At 30.9% G+C, this 12,617-nt stretch overlaps 1 protein-coding gene across 3 annotated transcripts in view; it reads left to right on the forward strand.

Annotated features, from left to right (window-relative positions):
• The window catches only part of CDH18 (cadherin 18), a 368,075-nt gene that overhangs the window by 282,721 nt on the left and 72,737 nt on the right, over positions 1-12,617 (forward strand). For all 3 annotated transcript variants that reach the window (XM_016166126.2, XM_016166127.2, XM_016166128.2), the window contains one exon: positions 9,357-9,544. In XM_016166126.2, coding sequence (XP_016021612.2) covers positions 9,357-9,544 — 188 coding nt within the window. The remainder of the gene's footprint in view (positions 1-9,356; positions 9,545-12,617) is intronic.

A 12,617-nucleotide genomic window follows, 5' to 3' on the forward strand; every position in this document is an offset into this window, starting at 1 on the left:
TTGTAAGCTACTGAGATATTTTGGTGATTTATCAACACATAAACAGCTGATTAATAAACATATTATGTCTGTTATCCTTAGCATTATCACTGTGCAGTGCACTATGTATATTTATAATATATCTGGCGCATTTTCCCTCTCATAACATAGTACATTCCTTAAGGACCCAGATTTTTGTCTGTTTTGTTTACTGTATTATCAGTACCTGAAAATGTGCTGGCACAAGGCAAGCAAGATTTACTAAATGAGTCACCAATCTAAGCTGACCAAAAAATTTGTATGTAAGAATACAGATTCAAAATGATCAAGAACTTTTAAAGAAAAAGTATTGGGAAGGTGCTAACAAAAGAAATATAAATTCTATTTGCTTTGACATATGGATCTACGGGACTTTGTAGAACACCTAGGAAACAGATCCATGTCTACACTGGGACCTGGCATATGTCCAAGTTGAAGTTACAGATATATTAGGAAATAAAAGGCAGTAGAACACTGGCCAATCATGTAAAAGTAGTTAAAGTGCCATTATGAAGGTTTCCCAAATTGATTAAAGACTTATGTGCTATTTATGCTTTAAAAGAAAATGCAAGATTATTTTATGGCATTTGAAGAAGAAAGATTCAATAAAGGATTTAACATATGTCTATGGCCACGCAACTCTGAACAAGCTCTATCCCGTCTGATCTCAGAAGCTAACCAAGCAGGGTCAGGCCTGGTTAGTACTTGGATAGGAGGCCACCTAGGAAGACCGGGTGCCATAGGCTAAAAAAAAAAATTAAAAAACGAGGGATTGTAAGCTGATGAGGTCTTTGCAATCTATGAGGTCAACCAAGGGTTGCTGCGCCTAAAAAAAAAAAAAAAAAGAATTTAACATGAAACGATCCATATTAGTACATAAACATTAAATTTATTTTTACAAAACATAAAAACATAGGAGAATGATACATGAGCTGGCATTTAAAAATATAATATCTATGTTAATTTTATGTGTAATGTATGAGATTAAAAGGTTATAAAAACCTTTTGTGTCACAAAGTCAGAAAAGTTAAGAGTGTATAAAATTACTGCAATAAAATAGAAGAAAATCCTATAGATATTCAGAAATCTAGGGATACACCAACTGTAGACATTAAATTTTCTTTTGAGTAAACTAGTTGTCTTTTTTAATAGAATATAAATAGCTTTAATGTAATAGGTAAGAAAAGCTTAATTTCTGATATACATATATTTTTTTTGAAATGATTTTAAAAAATAAAACAGACACCATGATGATGTGAAAAGGAAATATATATAAAAAAAATGAGATTCAGAACTCAGACTGAAATATGTTTTGATATGAAAACATTATCCAAAACTAACAACATCCTGGTGATATTTGTTTATTTCAAAGACCAACATAAATCCTAAACTTACAGATGCAAGAAAAAAGCCTACATAACAGTAGTAAATCAGCTATTTGTAGTTTTATCCCCTGCCAAAATACATCCTCATTGCACAATATATAGTGGTGCAAATATGTACATTTTTGTTGGTTTGGAGAAGTCTTTGTATGACATAATTTTACATAAAGCTATTACCTACTTTGGCCTTCAGCAAAACAATTTGTTTTACCGTGAAGAATTTTTTTCAGTGATTCTTCACTGCTACACAATTCAGACAGAATATACTTCCGTAGTTGGTGACTGTTAAAACAATAACTGTTTCCTCTCATAAATGCGCTAAGAAAATGTAGGGAGTGAGGGAAATTTTCCCCTTTATTTCAAGGAGAATTAAGATTCAAGCCTTTTGTTTTAAATTTAAATTTGCCCTTACAAACCCAGTCATAAAATGTATTTCTAAGAATTGAATACATGAACTACCTTCTTATCTTTCTCTCCAGCTAATTCATGAATGGAGATACCATATCACACATGTAATGCGTGTTTGTATCAATAGTATCTGTTTGTATCTATGTTTACGTGTGTGTTTATATGTGTGTGTGAAATTGCAATCTTGGTGTTTTATTTTTTAATCCTTTGTAATCCTCTTGAAAATTGGATAACAACCTTACCATTTATAATTTTTTCGGACACAAGCAGAGTACTCTGAAGGATTCCTCTGAGCAACAGCAAAAATGTTGACTGGATTGATCTGTAAAATTATTCAAGATAGCTGTTTTTTTTTTTTTTTCAGAGAGTAACTAAAGAGTAAAAATATTACACCAAGTCAAAGGATCGTTCACCTAGTATATCAATATTCTATGAGTCATGGTCTTTGTTAATCTTATTTAAAAAAAAAAAAAGCATCAGTCTATTGATCAAAGTTTTCTAAATACGTTATGATCATACACTTTAATGTGTCTCTCCAGTATTCTTCAGTCCTATAGAGAATGTCAATTCTCATAAAATAACAGGTAAATAAAGGTTTATGTATTATCATTATAGTCAAAGATGATAATACCTAATTTTTGATGGATTGTTGGCTCTCAGTTATCAGAAATTTTAAAGATAATTCTATACATGTCTTTATGATAGGTACTAGCATTTTTTTCTGTTAGAATAAATATGTAGAGTAAATTTATCTGATATAACTTGTTATTTTAGGATAATTTTATATATTTCTATTCATGGTTAATCACCTATTACTAAAAATGTGAAAGGATATAAAGGAATCACATTGAGGATTAAAGTTACAAAGATACATGTATATGTTATATTTGTGTCAAACATAAATGTTAATAACATATTTATGCATGAAATGCATACTAGCCTCTTTACAATATGCTTACTACTCTAGAACTCCAGTCCCAAAGATCTTGGTTTCTTTGTTTTACATATGCAAATATGCATATATATAAACTTATATTTGCGTATATGTGTGTATATGTACACACACATATACATGATCAAGGACACTTAGGTTATTTCTATGTCTTGTTCATTGTGAACAACGCTTCAGTGAACATGGAGATACAGACATCTCTTCGAGATCCTAATTTCAGTTCTTTTGGATATATCCAAAAGTGGTATTGCTGGGTGAAATGGTAGTTTTATTTTTAATTTTTTGTGAAATGTTCATACTGTTTTCTATAGTCGATTGCCCATTTACCTTTCCACCAACAGTGCACAAGGGTTTCCTTTTCTTCACATCTCTGCAACGCCTGTTATTTTTTTCTTTTTAGTAATAGCAGTTCTGGCAACTGTGAGATGATATCTCATTGTTATTTTGATTTGCATTTCCCTGATGATTAGTGATGTTGAGCATATTTTCATGTACCTGTTGGCTATTTGGATCTCTTCTTTTGAAAAATGTTTATTTAGTTCCTCTGCCCATTTTTAAATCAATTTGCTCTTTTGTCGTTGCTGTTATTGACTTGTATGAGTCCCTTAATCTTCTGGATATTCACTCCTTATCAGATTTATGATTTCCAAGTATTTTGTCCTATTGTATAGGTTGTCTTTCTTATTCTGTTGATTGTCTCCTTTGCTGTGCAGAAGTTTTTCATTTGATATAGTCTTAGTTGTCTATTTTTGCTTTTGCTTCCTGTGCTTTTGATATCATATCCAAAAAATAATTGCCAAGAGCATATCAAGAAGCTTTTTCTCTATGATTTTTTCTAGGAATTTTACATTTTCAGGTCTTAATTTAAGTTGTTAATTAATTTTGAGCTGATTTTTTGTGTATAATGTAAGGTAGAGGACCAATTTCTTTTTTTGTATATGCATACTCTACCATTTGATGAAGAAATTATTGTTTCCCCATTATTTACCCTTGTCACCCTCATCAAAGATCAGTTGACCTTACATGACTTGGTTTACTTCTGCATTCCCTGTTTCATTTCATTAGTCTATATGCCTGTCTCTATGCCAACACCATACTGTTTTAATTACTGCAGTTTTGTAATATATTTTCAAATAGTAAGTGTGAAGCCTCCAGCTTTGTTCATCTTTCTCAAAATATTTTGTCTATTCTGGATCTTTCATAGTTTCATACATATTTTAAGATATTTATTTCTATTTCTATGGGAAAAAAATGCTATTAAATTGTGATTATAATAGCACAGCATCAAATCTATAGATTGCTTTGGGTAGTATGCACATTTTAAGAATACTAGTCTTCCAGTCCTTGAACATAGATGTCTTTCCATTTGTTCATGTATTTTTTAATAACTTTCATCAATTTTATATAGTTTATAGTGCATGGTAATTCTGCCTTCTATTCAAGTGTATTTCTGAGTATCTCATTCTTTTTGATGCTATTGTAAAAGAAATTGTTTTCTGGATTTCCTTTTCGTATGGTTCATTGTTGTAGTGTATAAAAACACAACTGATTTTTGCGTGTTTATTTTATTTCCTGCAACTTTACCATATTTGTTTATTCATTCTAACAGTTTTGTATTGTTTTATTTTGTTTGTGGAGTCTTTAGGGTTTTCTTCCTATAAGTTTATGTCATCTGAAAACAGAGGTAACTTTACTTCTTTCTTTTAAATTAGACTCTTTATTTTTTCTTCTCAATTTCTCTATCTAGAACTTCCAGTGCTATGTTAAAGAGAAGTGCCCAGAATGAGCATCTTTGCCTCCTTAGAGGAACTTAGAAATCCTAGAGGAAAACTTTAAATTTTTTCACCATTGAAGTTGATGTTAGTTATGAGTTTATCATATATTTCCTTAATAAAAGAGAGAGTTCTGCCATATGTGACATGGATGAAACTGAAGGACATTTTGCTAAATAAAGTGAGTCAGTCACAGAAGGACAAATATCTGCATGATTTCATTTACATGAGGTACATAAAACAGTCAAACTCATAGAAGCATAGAATTCAATACTGTGCAATGGGTATAAAAGTTCAGTTATGTTAAATAAGTAGGTTTTAGAGATCTCTGTATCTTATAGTGCCTCTGGTTAACAATAGTGTTGTAAACTTCAAAATTTGTTAATAGGGTAGATTTTATATTAAGTGTTTTTGCCACACATATACACAAACAAACAAAAACAAAAAAGAAAAAGAAAAAAGACGCAAGAAAACTCTAACAGGTTTTAGATATGTTTATTACCTTCATTTTGGTGATGTTAACAGTGTTTGTAATATGTCCACACTCATGAAATTTTATACATTAAATATGTAGTTTTTAAAATATGTATATCGAGTATACCTCTATTAAGAATTTTTTTTTTAAAAAAAAAAAGAAGAAGAAGAAGAAGCTCACCAAATTTATATTCCTGGAGTTTAAGAGTATTTTTTTTTTTAAAGTATTCATTAGTCCTTAGAAGTTCTATAAAAGTATTCTAAATCTTTTTGATTTATAAATAAATCTCATCTGTCTATTTTTCTAGTGATTAGAAGATATTTTGAATATTTTGGTGTTACATATTTATCGGTTTGAATAATTTTTGGTATTTTGCTGTACTCACTATACACTTTTTAGAATATCTACCATACTCAGAATTATTCTCTTGAAATGTATCATAGCATCTTTATTTTTATGTCTAGTTACTATTTGTGTAATCCTTTTTAAGACTTTACTTCTTGAGAAGTTTTAGGCTTACAACATAATTGAGATGGAAGTCAAGAGATTTCCTGCATATCCTCTGCCTCTGTACTTACATGGCTTCCTTATTACCAACATCAATCATTAGAATTGTGACTTTTTATATCAAGGGTGAACTTGCATTGACACACCACAAAAATCACCCAAAACCCATAGTTTAACTTAGAGTTAACTCTTGGTATTGTATATTCTATGGGTTTGGAAAAATGTATAATATATAATAAAAACCATTATGATATGGTACAGAGTATTTTCACTGTCCTAAAAATCCTCTATGTTCTGGATATTCATCTCTCCCCACTTTACCCCTGACAACAACTGATATTTCTATTGTCTCCATAGTTTTACCTTTTCAGAATGTCATAGATTTGGAATCATACAGTAGGTCATCATTTAAAATATGCATATAAGGCTCCTTTATATCTTTTTACAGCTTAATAGCTCATTTTTTTAGCACTCAATATTCCATTGTCTAGATGTTGAACAGTTTATTTATTCATTCACCTCCTGAAGGACATCTTGGTGGCTACCAAGTTTTGGCCATGACGAATAAAGCTGCTGTAAATGTTCACATGTAGTTTTTTGTGTAGACAAAAGTTTCCAACTCTTTTGTGTAAACATTAAAAAGCATGATTACTGGATGGTATGGCATCCTCTGGGAAGATGAGCTGAGGATTTGATTATAGCAAGTGGTTTTCTTTGGACATCAGCTGTGACCACAATAATTCATTTCTTTAGAAAATCAGATCTGGAGAATAGGACACATTTTGAATACTTTATTCTGAGAATAAATGTGGTATTATGTTTTTTATTTGATTCTTTGAATTTTTGTTTTGTTTTTAATCTTCCACCAAACTTTTAGCTTGTACCGTAGAGTGACAACTTAAAAGGGCCCACCAGATTTGACAATTAACTGATGACTACAATGGAGCTGTTTGGGAAATATCTATTACTGTATTTCAAATTGGTCCAAATTTAGCTGCTTAAAACGACCAACATTAATTATCTCATAATTTCTGTAGATAATGAATCTTGGTTTGATGTAGCTGGGTACCTCAGGTTCAAGTTCATGACATCCCAGTGTAGCTGGCAGGAGGAGCTGTTCTTATCTGAAGGCTTGCCTGGGGTAGGTGGGAGGTTTCTGCTTTTAGCCTACTAACATTATTACCGTCAGGTTTTAGTCACTTGCCATTTGGTCCACTCAACAAGGCTTCAATACAACAGGGTAGCTGGATTCCTCCAGGGGAGCTACATAGGAGAAAGTGAGAGAGAACTCCCATTAGGTCTTTTTGTAAAGTAATCTTGGAAGTGACATCCCATTAACGTTTCTGAATTTAATCAGAAGTGAGTTGCTATATCTAGCCAACATTTGAAGAGAGGTTTCTTTAAAGGCATAAAATATCAGGAGGTGGGGATTATCAGGGATCATATTAGAGGATGCCTATGAAAAGTTGATTTACAATTTGTAAATTTTCAACTGTGTGAATAGTTTACAGAATATTATTTTATTAATCTTAATATACTTTATTTTATCTAATGGAGAATAGTTAATGAAGAAGAGTTAGTTTACTTACAGTTCTTATAATGTATTAGCAAGTATTAGTTCTTCAAATGTGACTTTCTACTAGAAATATGCTTCTACTTGTAAGACTTAGCTTAAATGTTTGCTGAGTTATTGCACTTTTACAATTTTTGCAACTTTCTTTGTAAAAACAATCTTTTTACAAATGTCTTTGTAAGTACTACCATCATATTAATTCTTTGATTTACTTATATATCTGTATGTACTAAGACTTCATTTTTTTGCAAGTGTCATCAGCTCGGTCTTAGTAGCTGAAAATCCTTTGGGATGCTTACAGAATTATGTGTGGGAAGTTACGGTTTAGCTGGAACATAGAAACAATAGCAACCAGGAACTTGATTTCCAAGCCATTATCACAGAAAAAAATTAAGATATATGTTCTAATTTATTTTATAACTTGTTTATGTATTTTTTTTAACGCAACAGGGTTTTATTTTACATGTAACTTCATAGAAACATCATCGTATCTTAAGGATTCTAAGAATTATGACTTTCTGATGCTGAATGTGTGCCTTAGATTGGGTACTTCTTCATAAATTTTGGAAATGTGGCCATTGTCAGAGATCCCTTCCAACATTTCATAGCTTTGCCACCAAAAGGAGACTAGAGTCTTTTTGTTGTTCCAGTCTAACATTTCTGGGAGTATGCCCTCTTTGGATCACTGTGAATGCGCTGCCTACCTTTGCACCAAACACTTGTGAGAAGAAAGATGGAGTTCTATAAAATTTGGATCTCATGCTCTTCCCAGGTCAATTAACTTTATCAAGAAGAATAGAGTCTTTAGCAATATGGAAGATCCTGGTAAAACACGATTAAGGACAGGGAATAATCTGTTTCACAGAAGAGAGTATTCTAGCTGGGGAATGTTATGTTGGTGAGGACTGTTGAACTCAAAGGTAAGACATAATGTCAGATAATGTCTCAAAAATTTATAGAAAAAAACTGACAAAAATCTTTATTGAATAATGAATAAACACAGACACGACGCATGAGTCAATTTTTAATATTTAACATATAGCACTAGACACATACAATGTATCTTTAGAAGAGAATTAGAATATTTTGTACACTTATGAGACATATTAGCATAAAAAAAGTTATAATACCACAGCTAACAAAATATTGACTCAGGAAAGCTATTTTCATATAGGCTCTACATTCATTCATCTATTTAGTCTAATTATATCTATGTATAATATTAAGTCATCATTAATTTAGTCTTGGCTGACACTCTTTTATAAAAATCTACTTTAATTCAAAGTTCTTGTTATTTGTGTTGCTATTTGATATTTGCTATAATAAATAAATTCCTTTAATTGATATGTGTCTAACATGTCAATAAAGAAATTGGTAATAACTTTTCTATTATGATTTTAAATATCTAATTCATAAGTTTCTATAGGGGGAGTCCTACAAATTTAGTATCAGGACATGCCGAAGAATATATTTCTGCATATAGATAATGAAATTTATAAAATCAGTAGTGTTTTAATGTTGTTGGCTAGAGGATATACTATGTTAAAATTAATGCTGATCACAAATACTTCATCTTCCTATGCAGTCATTATAGTTACTTTCTCAGGTTGAATTTGGTCATTATCTTTTTTACATTTTAATAACCTTATATATATTTTACTTTATTATAAAACCACTTCAAATTCCTTTTAGAAGTTGGCTGGGAATACTTGGTAAATAGATGTATAATTATGTTTACTGTCTCTCTTTGTCATGGCTTATATATTTCACTAAATTTAAGTTTATTCATCAAAATAAAAATCACATTCACAGGCAGGCGATATTCTTTTTTTTGTTTGTTTTCATTTCTAACTCCAAGTTCTCATACTTTTGTATTTTAATTCACATGCTGTGCAGAACAAGATTGGGAATTACACTAATACTTGACTAAGTATTATTTTCAATTTTTGCCCAACATAAGAATGTTCTCTCATCTATTAGATGACCTCCCTCATCTATTTTTTTGTGGTTTGTGAATATAGAGCTAATAAAATATTTTAATTCAGATATCTACAAATTATTTTCATGTAGGCTACTTTGCATATATGTTAAAGTTTACATAAATCTAGAATTTCATTACTAAGTAGTATACTAATATTTAAAATTTGAAGACAACTTCATACTCAATATGTTTATTTAAATATGTTGTCTAAATATTTTAATGTATTTCATGTAAGGGTATTATGTTATGATCATGATCACCAAAAACTTAACATAAAATATTTTTCAGAGCACTATCAGCTATATGTTCCTGAGTCAGCTCAAGTTGGTTCAGCCGTTGGGAAGATAAAGGCAAATGATGCAGACACTGGTTCAAATGCTGACATGACATACTCCATTGTTAATGGTGATGGTATTGGGATATTCTCCATCTCCACCGACAAAGAGACCAGAGAAGGGATCCTTTCCTTAAAGAAGGTAAAATGAACATAATGTTAGTGATTTATTCACTCACCAATTTTTCTGTGAATGGAAATTTGACAAAGGTATGATAAATCATATTGTCAGGTCATTAAAATGATAAAATATTTCATCTTTAATAAGTAATTACAATTTAATTATTGTTGTGTTTGACTCTTAGGATACTCTCTTAGGAATTATATTTTGTTATGTTGAAAAGATCTGTTGTAGAATACACCATGAATGTGACCCCTCATTTTATTTTCAGATAACAGATTTATCATCACCATAAGCTCTATTAATGTCTTTATGTTGTACTAATCTAGTTACATTAAAAAATATTTTCTAACTAATGAAAAAATCTTCACCATATTAGCAAACACTCTTAGGAGACAGTTTTTTGCTTGATGGTCATGGATTCATCAAGACAGCTGTGGTGAAATTGTTAACCTTATCCCTCATTCTTTTTTTTTTTATTCCTAAGAATTTATCATTTGACTGAGTCTATTGCTTTTTGCTTTTAAGAGTACATAATGCTCATGTCCTTGTAGAAATGAAGAACTCAGACAAAAACAAAAGAGTGATATAAATGTAATTCCTAATGCACTGTGCTCAGTCTTTCTTTTATTTTGTTAAATTATATATATTTGGGTTTATTTACACTGGTGAATAAAATTATATAGTTTTTAAGTATACAATTCAATAATATCTCATCTGTATATTGCATTGTGTTTATCACCCCAAGTCATATCTCCTTTCATTACAGTATATTTGTCCCCCTTTGTCCTTATCTACTTCGCATCTCCCCCCTTTTCTTCTAGTAACGACTAAACTGTTGTCTGTGAATTTTTATTTGTCTCGTTCATTTGTTGCTTTCAGTTCTATAGCCCACATATGAGTGAAATCATATGATTCTCAACTTTTCTATCTGACTTATTTTGCTTAGTGTGATTATTTCAGGATTCATCCATGTTATTGCAAATGATAGTATTTCATCTTTTCTTATGGCTGAATAATATTTTATTATATAAATGTACCATATCTTCTTTATCCAATCATCTGTCGACAAACACTACAGTTGTTTCCATGTCTTGGCCACCATGAATAATGCTCTTATGAACATAGGGGTGCATATGTCTTTACAGATAAATATATATCTTTACAGATAAATGTTTTCAAATTTTGTGCATAGATACTCAGAAGAGAGATTGCTGGTCATACGGTAATTCTATTCTTAATTTTTTAAGGAAATGCTATACTGTTTTCCATAGTGGCTGTACCAATTTACATTCTCACCAGCAGTGTTTGAGGGTTCTGTTTTTTCCCATAGCCTCTCCAATATTTTTTATTGCTTGTCCTGTTGATGGTAGCCATTCTAACAGGTGTGGCATCTCATTGTGGTTTTAACTGGTATTTCTCAAATAGCTAGTGAAGATGAGCATCTTTTTATATATGTTGGCCATTTGTATGTTTTCTTGGGAGAAGTATCTGTTCAGGTCCTCTGCCCATTTTTTAATTACATTGTTTTGTTGTTGTTATTGAGTTGTATGAGTTCTTTATATATTTTGGATATCAGCTCCTTATCAGAGGTGTTATTTCTTAAAACATTCTTCCGCTCAGCTATTTGCCTCTTTGCCTTGTTGATGGTTTCTTTTGCTGTGCAGAAGTGTCTTAGTTTGATGTAGTCCCATTCATTTATTTCTGTTTTTACTCTGTTTGCCTTTAAGATAAAATTCATAAAATCCTCTCTAAAACCAAAGTCCACGAGTTTAGTTTCTATGTTTTCTTCTGTGCAATTTATTGTTTCATGTCTTATATTTTGGTATTTGATCCATTTTTAATTAATTTTGGTGTATGGTGACAGATAGCAGTCTAGTTTCATTCTTTTGCATGTGGCATTCCAATTTTCCCAGCACCATTTATTGAAGAGCTTTATTTTCTCCATTGTATGTTTTTCACTCCTTTATTGAAAATTATTTGCCCATATATATGTGGGTTTATGTCTGGGCTCTCAATTTTGTTCCATTGATCTGTGTGTCTGTTTTTCTGCCAATACCATGCTGTTTTGATTATTGTCACTTTGTAGTATAATATGAAGTCAGGCAGTGAGATACTTATGGCCTTGTACTTTTTTCTCAAGATTACTTTGGCCATATTAGGTCTTTTGTGCTTCCATAAAATTTGATTTTTTTAAAATCTATTTCTTTAAAAAATTCCATTGGGACTTTGAAGATTGCATTACATCAGTAATGTTTAAATGTTTAATGATTTCAACTTGATCTACTAATTTTCAGATTTGGCTCTTACTGTCACATATTTTGATTCAGAAAGACTAGAGTAGGGCTGAGAAACTACCTTTTAACAAGTACTCCAGATTATTCTACCACATAGAATATGTTCAGAACACTATCTGATATATTTTACCCTAATGTGCTACTGTAGATATTGAACTAAATCTATCCATCATCTCTCTATGTTTTGTATATTTTTTTTCTACTTGTACTATGTAAAAACATTAATTCTTCTGACAATCATAACTTTATATTGATTTAAAATTGAGAATTAACTTGTTTTCTGGATGCTACACAGGGCCAGCAGAGGAAAACTTTAAAGTGTATAAATATTTACAGAGCAGTAGTCATCACTGGTCTATGTAAAATATGCATATCTTCACCTGAAATATTTTTTTTTTCATTTTAATACTTCTTTATTGAGATTGTCAAGCCTGGGTCAAAAATATGATGATAAAAAGAATCAATTTTCATATCATTATTCAACAAATATATGTATTTTGAGTGCCTCTAATGTGCCAATTGCTGTGCTCCAATAAGCCATGCAAGGGTAAACAGAGTCAGATTTCATCAATGCCTGCACAGATCTTCCAAACTATGGAAATGCACAGACAAATCAAATACCACATACATTCCTAGATCAATAATAAAAACTTTTCTATGGAGGAGAGTTATACATAGCTATTGAAGAAGAAAATCTGGAAATTTGATCCTGTCCAACATTCAGCAATGGCTGAACAGAGAATTGAAAGAAATTTTGGAGTATAGGTAAAGATATAAGAATAAGCATTCCAGAAAGA

Source organism: Rousettus aegyptiacus, unplaced genomic scaffold, assembly GCF_014176215.1.
Source record: "Rousettus aegyptiacus isolate mRouAeg1 unplaced genomic scaffold, mRouAeg1.p scaffold_m13_p_8, whole genome shotgun sequence".
In the NCBI taxonomy this organism is placed as follows: domain Eukaryota; kingdom Metazoa; phylum Chordata; class Mammalia; order Chiroptera; family Pteropodidae; genus Rousettus; species Rousettus aegyptiacus.